Here is a 15,792-nt window from a genome sequence, read left to right as displayed (position 1 = left end):
CCATCACCATGTGTGTTAAATATAGTGTAGCCCTGTTCTTCCTTACATCGCAAGGTGATAGAAAAATAAACTATCCTACCACTGTTAACTTTGATTTCTATACCATAGTGCTTCTTAAAAATGTAGGATGTCGCTTTCAGAAGTATGGTGGACACGTTTAAAGTTTTGGGGAGTAGTAAGTATTAGAATACTTTTAAAGGTATTGTGCATGACTGACTTCAGCTACACACTTGCCATAAAGTGCACCTTGGGAGTTGCTTTTCATTTATGTTAATGAGTGCTTGGTGTGTGTAATTGTGTCTGATGAGTGTTAATGAGTTGATCTGAATATCATTATTAGAAAAGTTAATAGTATGGAATGTATAATTACCAGGAATTTTTTTTCACACATTTTAGTTTAATTAAGTTGCTCTGGTAAGTATTGGGGTTATTATAGGTGCGCTGATGGTTGAATGTGAGACTATTACTGTTATACATAGTGGTTGGAATTTGAAAGAAAGGCTTTGTGGTCATGTTTTATGTATCAAAAATGGTGTGTTATAGCAGCAACACTATAAGATGGTATTTTTAACATGACTCTAAAATTTGTGGAAGTTAGAAAGGAACTCAAAAATAAGAATAAATAGTATGATATAGAACTTCTGCCATATGATAAATTTTCACACAACAACATTTGGGTTGTTGCGACAGATGAGTGGGCAGGCAAACACATAACAGGTGGGTAGATAGGTGGGTAGATGAATTGACTTGAAATGTCCAAGTTGATGCAAGTTTGGAGTTGTCTCTCCATTACCTTGGAAGCCCTTTGGGATGGAGCTCCTTATGTTGACACTAGTTTTTCCTTTAGTCTCCTGGGGTTAGCTAGCTGGATGGGGCAGCTTCCCTGCCAGCCACCGGTGGGTCTGGGTTGCAGAAGCTGACGTTGGCTACGTAAGGCAGAGCCACCTCCTGAATATCAGAGGTGCTGAGGTGGCCCCTGGATAATAAGACCCATGCGGAATTGCGAAGCCTCACTCCAACCTTAATTTCAAACAGCTCAGTCAGTCAATCAAGTACAGTATTTCTTGAACAGCTTCATGTAGCCAGAGAGCTCAGCGTGGTGCTCTGCTGCATAGGAATCCCATCAGGAGGATATGTTCATGCTGTCATTGTTTGTGTAAGTTTCAAGGACTTGCAATTATGTGATTTAGAAGAGCACATTATAGATTTATTAATCAAAACCGACCGACCAGGTATCATCTCTGCTCCTTCTCTTAAGCCCTCTGTACCTGTGCAGGTGAGCAGTGAAGGACAGGGTTGGAGTCAACAGGAGGGGGCTCCTCTGTTCATCTCAGAGGTGTCTACTGGTCCCCAGAGAATCAGACATTTCCCTTGTCATACATTTGCCACTCCCTGGAACTGACTTCTTGAGGAGTCTCTAGGTTTTAAGACATACTAATTTTTTTCAAGTGATATCTGTGAGATTTTATGATCTGTTGCATGCTAAGATAGAAACTTGACTTTTCTTTAACTTTTTGTTCCTCACTTACTGCTAGGCAGAATAAATGAGTCCTTCAGCACAGTTCCTTTCTCCCTAGCCTTGTTTACCGCTTTATGATATTCATGTATAGTATTTTGATGAAATGTATTTGCTTCTCAATAGTTTTTAAATCATTTGTGGGCTTCTCCCTTTTACTTACCTTTCTTGTTTGTCTGTCTGTCTGTTTGTCGTTATAGCCATCCTGGGGTCTCCAGCTAGTGGAATTCAAAACACAATTGGTTCTGTTGGCACAGGGCAACAGAATGCTACTTCTTTAAGTAACCCAAATCCCATAGACCCCAGCTCCATGCAGCGAGCCTATGCTGCTCTCGGACTCCCCTACATGAACCAGCCCCAGACGCAGCTGCAGCCTCAGGTTCCTGGCCAGCAACCAGCACAGCCTCAAACCCACCAGCAGATGAGGACTCTCAACCCTCTGGGTAGGTGAAGGAACTCTCAACTTCATTCTTACTTGTCCAAATGCAGCAAAGGGAATGGAGTGATGGAACCCAAGGCAGTTTTCAGTTTGTTTTGTGTTTTTTACTACAGTGGTTGAAATAAAAAATCTCCCAGGAAAAAGCTGAAGTATCTGATGCAAGGAAAAGGTTACATGCTTATAAAAAAGAGCAGCATTTGCAAATGAAGCAATGTTTTTGTTGCTTGCTGTGCCACTTCTGTCTGGAGAGTTTTCATAAAGAATGTGCCATGTGGCTCAGAATGCAGATCTCACAAGTCAGGATGCTGACTAGACGCCTTGTGCTGACTGTTGTCATTTATTTGATGGAGAACTTGTGTTTGCCACTTTCTCACACATCTTGGTTAGGGTCTGCCCCTCAGTTGGAAGTGACCAGCCTGGACTTCGGCAGGTTAATGACAGGAGTCCTGGAAACTCTTGGCTCAGACTGCTGGACATGTCAGCATTTCTTTTGTCACCCCAGCCCATTATTTGCCAGACTTTGATCATTTGCCCACACATCGCCATGATTTTGCCATTTCTGCATATGGTTTCCTTAATATTTTTCTTTAAGTGGACACAGTCCCTTTACGTTTAGGCTTAAGCTAAGCAGTGATGTCTGTGAAGTCAAGACTGGCTGACTAGTTGTGCTAGTTTTGTTCTTTCCCTAATAGAATAACTATTTTGCACTTAAAAATTACTCCTTAAAATATGCCCAGCTAAAGTCATCTTACTTGTTGCTTTTTGGAAAACAACTGCCCTAATGAATGTCTAACTAATACTGGCCAGAAGACTGAGTTAGAATGCTGAGACCCAAGTGTTAATTTAACTCCTCTCCTGTTGATGGTATAATTTGGGACTAGCTTAACCTTTTTTCGTCTCAGCTTTCCTTTCCTTTAATATGAAGATTGTAGACAAATTGACCTCTATATTTTTTTCCTGAGCTTAATTTCTATGATTTTATTTTCTGATATTGGGGGTGGAGACACAGAGGTATGTGTCAGTGCAGCTGAGTCACTCAGGAGTGATACTAATGAAGCCGAATGAAAGTAAGAGGCCGCATATGGGTCATTTATAACTTTTTCACTTAGATACCAGCTAACCTCCATAAACACACCTTACTTTGGTTACAAAGTAGAGTGGGGAGGGTGTCTACTGATTATTTGTGCACGTTGATTACCATTATTGAAAATATGACACTCAGAGTTCCTACCTCAGTGCTTACTATAACTGGCCAGAATCACTTATTTAAATAATCACCAATTGTTTATATGGTGACATGTTGGATGTCTGTCATCAAAACTTTGAAGTATATGTTAAAATTTAACTGTTGATTGATTTCTTTTCTGTCTTTAAAGGAAATAATCCAATGAACATTCCAGCAGGAGGAATAACAACAGATCAGCAGCCCCCAAACTTGATTTCAGAATCAGCTCTTCCGACTTCCCTGGGGGCCACAAAGTAAGAACCTGTTTCAGTTCTGAGTGACAGTCCAACAGGAGCATGAACTGAGAACCACGCAAAACTGCTTCTTTCTAAATGTGTGGCAGAGAAAATAGTTTAAATGGGGTGGTGAGGGGTGAATGCTGTTTTCCTTTTTTTCTTTAATTATAAATGTAGAGCAGATAATAGATTAAACATACTTTAAGTTTTATTTATTTACATCACTTGGCTCTCCTGACTTAAACTTTTAAAAGTCACATGTGGTGGTAGAAGAACCTTATTAGACAGAGTGTGTTTGAGTCGCTTCAGTAGATGGATGAAGTGTCTTTATTTCCTCCTTAGCCCACTGATGAACGATGGCTCCAACTCTGGTAACATTGGAACCCTCAGCACTATACCAACAGCAGCTCCTCCTTCTAGCACCGGTGTAAGGAAAGGCTGGCACGAACATGTCACTCAGGACCTGCGGAGCCATCTAGTGCATAAACTGTATGTAACAGTTTTGCAGTTTCATAGATGTTTGATTTTATTCCTGTGTTGCCCATTGGCTGCCAGATGACAGTACCCTAGGAGCCTATACAAGTCACGTGCTTATTTAGGGAGCCACTCTCACTGCTGGTAGAGTTCTGGCAGCCCTAGGCAGGCCAGAGATTCCCACACTCTATGTCATCGGTGAGCGGGGGTGACAAAGAGAGCATTGGTGGCTCTGTACTGCCGAGGGGCACTGACTTGCAGCCCCTATCACCGAGGCAAAGACCCTCAGTGTAGCCTGGCCTTAATGTGCTTCTGCACTTTAGGCTGCATGAGGGGGCTGGGGTTAGCTCAAGAGCCTCACCTTATTTTGTAGTTCCAGATTCTAGTTGTGGAGACCCCTCAGAATTGGAAAAGTTTAGAGTATAGATGGCATGTCATTATCACCTTACAGTTAGTTAACATAACAGAAAATTAACAGTTAACTTTTTTTTTTTTTTTAATTTTTTGAGACAGAGTCTCACTCTGTTGCCTATGTTGCCTAGACTGGAGTGCAGTGGCACAATCTTAGCTCACTGCAACCTCTGCCTCCCAGGTTCAAGTGATTCTCCTGCCTCAGCCTCCCGAGTAGCTGGGATTACAAGCATGTGCCACCACTCCCAGCTAGTTTTTGTGTTTTTGGTAGAGACAGGGTTTCACCACGTTGGCCAGGCTGGTCTCAAACTCCTGACCTCAAGTGATCTGCCCACCTCAGCCTCCCGAAGTGCTGGGATTATGAGACACCGCACCTGGCCTTTTTGTTGTTGTTGAGAGAGAGAGACGGAGTCTTGCCAGGTTCCCCAGGCTGGTCTCAAACTCTTGGCCTCCCAAAGTGCTGGGTGGCATGAGCCACCACACCAAGCCTAACTTTGTTGAGCTAGTTATTTTAAATGAGCTAGACTTACATTCTCTTTGAGTTTTTTCCCTTTCTTATTTTGATCAAATTTTTTTTAGTAATAAGTAGTTTAAAAATCAGGGATTTGAAAATCGTGTTATTCTGGAAATGACCCAGCACATACGTATTAATAGCAAAATATTGATGTGTTTGATGTGTAGATAAGTTGATGGGTCAGGATTGTCTCCAGGGAGTTATTTCATTCATGTATTGATATGCTAGGCAAGAGAGGCTTGGCATTTCTCTCCACACTGTATTGCCACCAGAGATACATGATCCTGATTTTGTAGTGCTTATTTGACGGCATTGGAAGTAGCTTCAGGGCAGGTGCAGTGGCCCCCACCTGTAATTCCAGTGCTTTGGGAGGCTGAGGTGGGAGGATTGCGTGAGCCCAGGAGGAGTTCAGGCCAACCGGGGCAACATAATAAAACTCCATCTCTACAGAAAATTTAAAAAGTAGCCAGGCATGGTGGTGTGCACCTGTACTTCCCAGCTTACTTTAGAGGCTGAGGTGGGAAGATCATTGAGCCCAGGAGTTCAAAGTTGCAGTGAGCTATGATCATGCCACTGTACTCCAGCCTGGGCGATAGAGCAAGACCCTGTGTCTTTTTTTTTTTTTCTTTTTTTTTGATAAGGAGTCTCACTCTGTCGCCCAGGCTGGAGTGCAATGGCACGATCTCAGCTCACTGCAACCTCTGCCTCCCGGGTTCAAGCAATTCTCTTGCCTCAGCCTCCTGAGTAGCTGGGATTACAGGCACCCACCACCATGCCCAGCTAATTTTTGTATTTTTAGTGAGACGGGATTTCACCACATTGGCCAGGCGGATCTCAAACTCCTGACCTCAGGTGATTCTCCCCCGTCAGCCTCCCAAAGTGCTGGGATTACAAGCGTGAGCCACCGCGCCTGGCCGAAACCCCATGTCTTTAAAAAAAGAAGAAAGAAAAAAAGTAGTTTGATAGATGTGTTATCCTTTCAGCGTCCAAGCCATCTTCCCAACACCTGATCCCGCAGCTCTAAAGGATCGCCGCATGGAAAACCTGGTAGCTTATGCTAAGAAAGTGGAAGGGGACATGTACGAGTCTGCCAACAGCAGGGTAGGTTGCTGCTTACCGTGCTCTGGCCTCTACAGCATCTTTAGTAGACAGCACTACATTTGTCTGCTTTGTTATCTGAAAATAGTGGAATCTGGGTAGTTGGGACAGACTCCTCACCTTGAGGCCACTGGCCAAGGAGACTTCCCAGATAAGACACACATTTCTTGCAGAACTCTTGATTAGCTACATTGGTACATGGAGTATATAAATTTACATTATATCCATGGGATATATTTTTCATAGTAGGTGTGTTGTAATATTGCTAGCATCAGTGAATATTCAAGAAGTTCATTTGAATGAAATGGAACATGTATTAAGTACCTACTATTTGATATGTCCTATAAAGTCATTGGGAATTTAGCAAGAATGTGGGCTTCTGGTGTATCGGGTATTTGCATACTGCTTTTGCCAGTGTACTCAATGAGGAAGTTCATTAGTTAGAACCTACAACACAGATCATTCAGTTGCTTTTTACAGTTTTAACTGTTTCATATTGAATATTATTGCTTTTTAGGATGAATATTATCACTTATTAGCAGAGAAAATCTACAAGATACAAAAAGAACTAGAAGAAAAACGGAGGTCGCGTTTACATAAACAAGGCATCTTGGGGAACCAGCCAGCCTTACCAGCCCCGGGGGCTCAGCCACCTGTGATTCCACAGGCACAACCTGTGAGACCTCCAAGTAAGGATTTTATTTCCTACTGCCATCCCTTAGCCTGTTTCCTTGGTTTTCCTTCGTGTTTGGGGTGTATTTCTAAACAGAGAATTAGAATATCTGATGCGTGCCCTGCAGAAGCTGTTGATGTGGCAGTGGCCCTGACCACCTGCCTCAGGCTGTGTTGGGACACTGAGTTTCTCTCTTGGGAAGACCCTTTACAGGGTGCGCTGGCATTGGAACACACGTGCTTTTGGAGCTATTGGCTGTTTTCCCGTTTAAGTTTGAAGTCCTAATAAGAAATTTCCTATTCCTGAATCAAGGATTATATTAAATAACTAGGGTGGTTTTGTTTTTGTTTTTGTTTTGCCACCATAGATGGACCCCTGTCCCTGCCAGTGAATCGCATGCAAGTTTCTCAAGGTATTGACCTGTTTGTGGTGAATCATATTTTAGTTTAACATTCAACAGCCATAACTTTCACTGTTTTTTCCTCTCCCCCTGTATATTTCTTTCTAACCGTTTCTTCTTTCCATTCCTTTTTGCTGATGAGCAGAATTCAGTTCTACAGGTAGTATGGATATGTTTATAGTATGAAGTTTGGAGATTATAGGAAAGATCTACCAAGAGATAAGAAGTAGTATTTAGCTATTTATTTATGTATTTATTTCTATTTTATTTTATTTTATTTTTATTGTTTTGAGATGGAGTCTCACTCTGTCGCCCAGGCTGGAGTGCAGTGGCGCGATCTCGGCTCACTGCAAGCTCCGCCTCCTGGGTTCACACCATTCTGCTGCCTCAGCCTCCTGAGTAGCTGGGACTACAGGCGCCCACCACCATGTGTGGCTAATATTTTGTATTTTTAATAGAGACGGGGTTTCACCATGTTAGCCAGGGTGGTCTCGATCTCCTGACCTCGTGATCCGTCCACCTCAGCCTCCCAAAGTGCTGGGATTACAGGCGTGAGCCACCGCGCCCGGCCTTAGCTTTTTATTTTACTTTATTTTATTTTATTTTTTTGAGGCGGAGTCTCACTCTGTTGCCCAGGCTGGAGTGCAGTGGCACGATCTCAGCTCACTGCAGGCTCCGCCTCCCGGGTTCACACCATTCTCCTGCCTCAGCCTCCATAGTAGTTGGGACTACAGGCGCCCGCCACCACGCCCGGCTAATTTTTTGTATCTTTTTTTTTAGTAGAGATGGGGTTTCACCATGTTAGCCAGGATGGTCTCAATCTCCTTACCTTGTGATCCGCCCACCTTGGCTTCCAAAGTGCTGGGATTACAGGCGTGAGCCACCGCGCCCGGCCAACTTTTTATTTTTTTTAATGGATGGTGAAGGGGGCATGGTACATTACTCTTAGGAAGAGTCTGAGAAAGAAGCACCCTAGATGTGGGGAGGGAGTGCTTCTGAATGCTGAGAAGGAGAAGCATGCAAGACAGTCCTAGACTGCTGAGCACTTGCAGAGGCTGAAATGGGGACGGCACGGGCTGCTCTTGGCCCTAGGGTTAAGCCCAGCTGGCTGGATGTCAGCTTCTGGAGAGAGTGTTACACACAGGTCCTGTGCCAGGTTGGGGTGGCAGCAGCTGTCTCAACAACCTTGAAAGGTTCTTAAGTAGAGAGCCTCTGGTTTTTGGTTGGTTGAAGCAGTGATTTTTATTTTGGGGCAGGGAGCATTTGAAAACCTTGTAGCTCTTGACCATTGAGACCCAAGCAGGAGGACATTTTTCCAGGTTGTGAAACAAGGTGGTGACATTATCCCAAAGACTCTGAGGAAAGAGGCTTTGCTGTGATTTGCAGAGTAGTTTGGGAGGGAAGGTAGAAGAGATCATTTTAAAAGTTGTGTTCGTATTGCCTCCTGGAAAAGACATAGTAGATAAGCTGATATTATGGAAAAAAACTTAATCAGGGACTTGTTTTGATGGACTAGATTTGAGGGGTGAAAGAAATCAAGGAGTCAGGCTGCGTGCAGTGGCTCACACCTGTAATCCCAGCACTTTGGGAGGCCAAAGCAGGAGGATCACTTGAGGTCAGGAGTTGGAGACCAGCCTAGCCAACATAGTGAAACCCCATCTCTATTAAAAATACAAAATTTAGCTGGGCATGGTGGTGCTCACCTGTAATCCCAGCTACACGGGAGGCTGAGGCAGGAGAGTCACTTGAACCCAGGAGGTGGAGGCTGCAGTGAGTTGAGATTGCACCACTGCACTCCAGCCTGGGCAACAAGAGCGAAACCCCATCTCAAAAAAAAAAAAAAAAAAGAAAGAAATCAAGGAGTCAGAGAAATTGAGCCTTAGGAAAGTGGCTGGATGCTGTGTTGGGGATTGGTCCAGGACTTCGGCCTGGATAGGCAGATGCTGCTGGTGTGGGGTATGATGAGCCTGCTGTTTACCAGCAGAATATTGGAATAGATGTTTTCTGGTTATGCACTTAGCAACCTCCCTACCAGCACATCTGGGTAAATACAGATTTCTTTTAAGTGCTGTTCCTTAGTAATTGTTTTTCATTTTGTTTAAAAAAATTCTCAGGGAGAGGGGAAGCTTACATTATAGACTCCCTGGAAGGTCTTCCTGGTCTGCGTTGGCACTCAGTTGAGGGTACCATTTCTAAGTAGTCATTGAAGGTAGTGCTCCGTGACTCATCCTTTGAGCCTTCTCATGACTACAGCAGCGCTAAGGCAACAACTTCCAGAAATTCTCTAAAGGGTTCTGTCAGATTCTAGTGTTGGTCCTAAGACTTATTTGAACTGGTGCTTCTTTAGAACTCAGAGTTTACAGAGTATTATTGGAAATTGGAAGGAACTAGACACCGCAGTCTGGAGATACTTACTGGCTGTGAAGTGTCTTTCGGTGATGTGGTGTTCCTATAAACTACAGGAGGCTAAGGTTGAGGACGGCTGACCCTTGGGCACTTCTTATGCTTAAGGTGCTTGCAAAATTAAAAGAACGTTTGGAGTCTTAGCACAGATTCTAACAATGAATGTAAACCCAGCAAGGAGCTGGGAATCCTCGGATGATGGGCGCCAGCTGCTCCAGAGGCATTAGGTATGGGTGTACACAGAAGCTTGCCCTGGTCTCTGGAAACATCTCTTCTGTAGATTGTGGGGGTGCTGTTCTTCTTTCAGGGCACCTCCTCATCCTCTTTGTTGCTATGATACTTTGATACTCTGCCCTCTGGCTCAGCTCTACCACAGCCTCGTTTAATGTCTCACTTACTTGTTCCTGTCTTACCCAACCTTATGCCTTCATGTCCTCGTCCTTCCCTGGTACCCCTCACCATGCCACCATCACCACCCCTACATTGATGCCATTTTCTCTGGATATGGAGAAGTATGTTCCTTCATCATCTTCATTGATTAATTGGGTGCTTTCTTTTCAGTTTTCTGTTGCCTGTGTGTTCCATCTTATTTTACTTAGAGTTTATTTAGCAAGTTGTAATTCTGTTTTCCTGTGGGTGCGTTTCCTAATGAACCGTTGTGGGTACATTTACAGGGATGAATTCATTTAACCCCATGTCCTTGGGGAACGTCCAGTTGCCACAAGCACCCATGGGACCTCGTGCAGCCTCCCCAATGAACCACTCTGTCCAGATGAACAGCATGAGCTCAGTGCCAGGGGTAAGTGTTCTCTTTCGCTGTGCTGCACATAGCCCTCCCTCTCACATGGAACATTATCTAAGCAGCAGAATTCATGTCACTTGAGAATCCTGTGGTTCTTGTTCCTTTGAATTTGGGTTATGCTTTATTTCTTTCATCTCTCATTTAAAAAAAACCATTACTACACAGAATTATTTGACTGTTAGTTATTTTATTGGAATAACAAATTCATAGGAATGTGTGGCTTTGTGAGAATGTGGGAGTTCCAAGGCTGGAGAAGGCAGCCTCAGATATGTGGCCAGCAGGGAATTGTCAGCATCTGTTGACTGAGAGCTCGCTCTTCCGAGGCTGCTTTCTAAACACTTTAGAGAACTCATAGGCATGTCTTAAACTTTAAATTATAGCCTGCTATTGATTTCTATTCAGAGGACATTTTGAAGCTGGCTCATTTGAGAGATTGCCTGAGAAAGTGTGTAAGGTGTCCAGGAGCCCGGGAGTTCTTAGCAAGTGGTGGTCTCTTCCCATGAGGAAGGGCGGGATGTGAGCCCTGTGCTTGCCATCCTCTGGGGTTGTGAAGCCTTGGGTCATTCTGGCTCACCTTGAAAACTCTGGCCGTCAGCTTCCGAACTACAGCTCTGGTGGTGCTTGTCTCGTAGATGGCCATTTCTCCTTCCCGAATGCCTCAGCCTCCGAACATGATGGGCGCACACACCAACAACATGATGGCCCAGGCACCTGCTCAGAGCCAGTTTCTGCCACAGAACCAGTTCCCGTCATCCAGCGGGACGATGAGTGTGGGCATGGGGCAGCCGCCAGCCCAAACAGGCGTGTCACAGGTACTGTGCCCCACTGGGACCATGGCTCCCTAAGAAATAAAATTCTTGTTTTAAATTTTGTTATTTTTCTGTGTTCCTTCGTGGAAATTAAAATTCCAGAATACAGATTTCATTTCTTTGTATCAGCTTCTCTTTATTTTCCCCACCTTTGTCCTGTAGTCCTTACCTCGTTTGGAATTTCTCTTATCCTTTCTGGGTTAACTATATGCAAAAGTGGGAATGGATTTAGAATTTTTGGTTTGTATGCTTTTGTGTTTTGATCTTTGGGTTTTTGTTTTCTTATTTTTTGTTTGTGTATTTTAAATTCTAAGTTTAACGTGACCCTGAGAGGCATTCGGATTTTAAAAAGGGAGTGAGAAGGACCCATGAATTCACTCTTAATGATTTGGTTTTCATATCTTTTGACCTGTCTCCACTGCCAGGTGAAATCAAGCTAACAGAATCATTTCAGTAGTTCCCTTCTTGTTAAATGTTTTTAATTTCTCAATCTAGAGCTGAAGAAAATGATTTTCCATTTATTCCTTCCTTTTTTCCTCTTTTGTTAGTTGTAGTGCATATGATTGCTACTGTATACAAAATATACATGTATTTAAAACAGACAAAATCCTCCCTAAAAGGTAAAATTCTTGTTTTAAGTTTTCTTTGTTTGTTTGTCTGTTTTGAGACAGGATCTTGTTTTGTTGCCCAGACTGGAGTGCAGTGGTATAATCTCAGCTCTGCAACCTCCGCCTCCCAGGTTCAAGCGGTTCTCCTGCCTAAGCCTGCCAAGTACCTGGGTTTACAGACGCCCGCCACCACACCCAGCTAATTTTTTTTTTTTTGTATTTTTAGTAGAGACAGGGTTTCACCGTGTTGGCCAGGCTGATCTCGATCTCCTGACCTCAGGTGATCCACCCACCTCGGCCTCCCAAAGTGCTGGGATTACAGGAGTAAGCTACCGCACCCAGCCTTGTTTTGAGTTTTTAATGTGAAATAATGCTGCATAAGTCATTATTATATATTAGATTTCCTCACTAAATGATTATTCTTAACTTTCTATAACATTTCATTTCTCTGGAACAAGGATTAGCAAACTTCGTGTAAAGGGCCAGATACTAAATATTTTCAGCTTCGCAGGCCATTCAGTCTTGGTTTTCATCATTTACTTCTGTTCTTGTAGTGCAGAAGCTGCTGTGGTACATAAATGAGGTGGCTGTGTGCCAATAAAGCTTTATTTACAGAAACAAGCAGCTCAGTGTGTTTGGCCCTGGGAGATTGCCAACCCCTGCTCTAGAACAGTGATTCAGAATCATTTTTAAAATGTTCACAAATAATTCTGAAGTGTCTCCCCAGTATAGAACCACTGCACTGAAACAGTTCTCTTTCAGTAACTAACGTGTGTGTATGTGTGTCAGAGAGAATTTTTTTTTTAAATTTTTAATTGTTAAGGGTATTTATGGATGTATATATTTATGGTCAATAACTTTTATTCTTATTTTTATTTATTTATTTTATAGTCCCCAGGGAAGAAGCACTTAAAAAAAAAAAAAAAAAAAAAACCTTTTTCTAAGCTAAGCTTAGAAAATGTTAAAGAACATTGGGTACATGTTACAGAACATGAAGCTTATAGGCTGGGTCAATGTACAGTGGCCCCCCCAATCTGTCATTTCACTTTCTGAGGTTTCAGTTACCTGGGGTCAACTGTGGTCCAAAAATATTAAGTGGAAAATTCTGGGAATAAACAATTCATAAGTTTTAAATTAATTAGCCAGGCATGGTGTTGCACGCCTGTAATCCCAGCTACTGAGGAGGCTGAGGCAGGAGAATCACTTGAACCCGGGAGATGGAGGTTGCAGTGAGCCAAGATCACGCCATTGCACTCCAGACTGGGTGACAGAGCGAGACTCTTGTCTTTTAATAAAAAAAAAAAAAAAAAAAAAAAAAAGTTTTAAATTGAGTGCCATTCCAAGTTGCATGATGAATTCCCTCACCATCCCACTCTGTGCCACCAGGGATGTGAATCATTTATTTGTCCAGCATTTCCACACTGTAGACACTACCCACCTGTTAGTCACTGAGTCTCCACTTTGGTTGTCAGATCCAAAAATCTTGGTAAATATTGGGTTCAGTACTATGCACAGTTTCAGGCATTCCAAGACTGGGGGTCTTGGAATGTATCCGAGTGGCTATGAGGGGACTGCTGTAGATGTGTTTGTTTAAGCCATAAGTTGCAATGGTTGTTTTAATTATATAAATCAGACTATAAGAAATGTGTGTAGTTTTACCGTTATTCAGGAGTGGCCATTACAAGTGTATAGCTCGATGAATTTTCACAAGCAGAACACTCCCAAGAAAATGTGATTAAATTCCCATACATTTGTCTGGGCGCAGTGGCTCACGCCTGTAATCCCAGTACTTTGGGAGGCCGAGGGGGGAGGATCACTTGAGGTCAGGAGTTTGAGACGAGCCTGGCCAACATGGCAAAACCCGATCTCTACTAAAAGCAGAAAAATTAGCTGGGTGTGGTGGCGGGCACCTGTAATCCCTGCTACTTGAGAAGCTGAGACAGGAGAATTGCTTGAACCCGGGAGGCAGAGGCTGTGGTGCGCCGAGATCGCACCATTGCATTCCAGCCTGGGCGACAAGAGTGAAACTCTGTCTCAAAAAAAAAAATTTTTTTTTTCATACATTTAATTTTTCAAATGTTTTGCTACATTTTCAAATGAGAGAAATAATTTTAACATACTCTGTCCATTTCTGGTAGGGACAGGTGCCTGGTGCTGCTCTTCCTAACCCTCTCAACATGCTGGGGCCTCAGGCCAGCCAGCTGCCTTGCCCTCCAGTGACACAGTCACCACTGCACCCAACACCGCCTCCTGCTTCCACGGCTGCTGGCATGCCATCTCTCCAGCACACGACACCACCTGGGATGACTCCTCCCCAGCCAGCAGCTCCCACTCAGCCATCAACTCCTGTGTCGTCTTCCGGGCAGACTCCCACCCCGACTCCTGGCTCAGTGCCCAGTGCTACCCAAACCCAGAGCACCCCTACAGTCCAAGCAGCAGCCCAGGCCCAGGTGACCCCGCAGCCTCAAACCCCAGTTCAGCCCCCGTCTGTGGCTACCCCTCAGTCATCACAGCAACAGCCGACGCCCGTGCACGCCCAGCCTCCTGGCACACCGGTAAGCCTCTCTCTCTCTGCTGTTTTTGGGCCAAGACTCTTAGAAGATAATTTTCCCATAAAAATTGTTTGTCAGGCCAGGCACGGTGGTTCACACCTGTAATTTCAGCACTTTGGGAGGCCAAGGTGGGAGAATCACTTGAGCCCATGAGTTCAAGACCAGCCTGGGCAACATAGTGAGACCTCGTCTCTACAAAAAAAAATTTTTTTTTAACTAGACAAGCATGGTGATGTGTGCCTGTAGTCCCAGCCACTCGGAAAGCCTAGGTGGGAAGATCACTTGAGCCTAGGAGGTACAGGTTACAGTGAGCCAAGATCACGCCCCTGTACTCCAGCCTGGGCAACAGAGCGAGACATTGTCATCTTTTGTTTGTTTACTTAAAAATCCATTGAGGCTGGGCGCGGTGGTTCACGCCTATAATCCCACCACTTTGGGAGGCTGAGGCGGGCAGATCACCGGAGGTCAGGAGTTGGAGACCAGCCTGGCCAAAGTTGTGAAACCTTGTCTCTACAAAAATACAAAAATTAGCCGGGCATGATGGCGGGTGCCTGTATTCCCAGCTACTCGGGGGGCTGAGGCGGGAGAATCGCTTGAGCCTGGGAGGCAGAAATTGTATTGAGCCGAGATTGCAACATTGTACTCCAGCCTAGGTGACAGAGTGAGACTCCATCTGGAAAAAAAAAAAAATTCCATTGAGTAAGAATTTGCAAATTAGGAATTCTTTTAGTGGTTCCTTCTTGTAATGTTCATTTACTCCACCAGCACCCATGTTCCTACCGTTCACACAGGCCGGGTAACACTCTGTCTTTGGGTAGGCACTTGATTTCCCTCCCTACAGATGTGCTTAGACATTCATAATTCAGTCTTTTACCATACACGTTAACCACCATACTGAAGGGAATTAATTTCAAAATACGAGATTTCATGATTTAGCTAGAAAACTTTGAGAAAATAATTTTATGTCAAACTTTGAAAAGCTCTGCTGTTTCCTCTGCCTTAGTGGCAAGACCTGAGTTGTTCCTCTGGCTGCTGTTACCTCCCTCTAGAACTCATTCCTACTTTAACCTCCGTTCTTCGGTTTCACAGAAGGGTACCTGCTGGATCAGTATTGAGAAATGTTAACGGGAAATTGTAGGTTGCATGAGCGGCATAGTTGAAGATCGTTTATGTTGCCTTGCTTACTGAAGTCAGTGCTTTCGGTTTTTTCACAGCTTTCCCAGGCAGCAGCCAGCATTGATAACAGAGTCCCTACCCCCTCCTCGGTGGCCAGCGCAGAAACCAATTCCCAGCAGCCGGGACCTGACGTACCTGTGCTGGAAATGAAGACGGAGACCCAGACAGAGGACACTGAGCCCGATCCTGGTGAATCCAAAGGGGAGCCCAGGTCTGAGGTGGGTGCCGCTCCCTAGGAATGCGTTGATGACTGCGTATCGCAGCTTCACCCAGGTGTCCTCGGGCGAGGCTTGGAGCCTGCCGTGGGTATCCCTGACTTTAGTTAAAATATTCTGTTTGAATGTGGGTTCAGGGTTCAGTGTATAGGAAATTGATTTAAAACAGCTTGGTTTTTCATTTTTAAATATGAGTGGTGGGTTTATTTTGCCTGAAATGAAGAATACTGGCTTATATTTG

The 15,792-nt window shown here is 44.1% G+C and overlaps 1 protein-coding gene across 11 annotated transcripts in view; it reads left to right on the top strand.

Moving 5' to 3' along the window:
• CREBBP (CREB binding protein) overlaps nt 1-15,792 on the top strand; it is a 154,894-nt gene that overhangs the window by 95,334 nt on the left and 43,768 nt on the right. For 4 of the 11 annotated variants that reach the window (XM_054455748.2, XM_063655075.1, XM_054455747.2 and 1 more), the window contains 10 exons: nt 1,717-1,959; nt 3,332-3,434; nt 3,759-3,905; nt 5,799-5,916; nt 6,431-6,602; nt 6,954-6,998; nt 10,064-10,188; nt 10,824-11,003; nt 13,747-14,163; nt 15,375-15,554. In XM_054455748.2, the coding sequence (XP_054311723.1) occupies nt 1,717-1,959; nt 3,332-3,434; nt 3,759-3,905; nt 5,799-5,916; nt 6,431-6,602; nt 6,954-6,998; nt 10,064-10,188; nt 10,824-11,003; nt 13,747-14,163; nt 15,375-15,554 (1,730 nt within the window). The remainder of the gene's footprint in view (nt 1-1,716; nt 1,960-3,331; nt 3,435-3,758; nt 3,906-5,798; nt 5,917-6,430; nt 6,603-6,953; nt 6,999-10,063; nt 10,189-10,823; nt 11,004-13,746; nt 14,164-15,374; nt 15,555-15,792) is intronic. The other 7 variants (XM_063655077.1, XM_063655076.1, XM_063655074.1 and 4 more) reach the window with 3 other exon arrangements.

Source organism: Pongo pygmaeus, chromosome 18 (assembly GCF_028885625.2).
Source record: "Pongo pygmaeus isolate AG05252 chromosome 18, NHGRI_mPonPyg2-v2.0_pri, whole genome shotgun sequence".
In the NCBI taxonomy this organism is placed as follows: Eukaryota; Metazoa; Chordata; class Mammalia; order Primates; family Hominidae; genus Pongo; species Pongo pygmaeus.
This window is presented reverse-complemented; position numbering and strand designations above follow the sequence as displayed.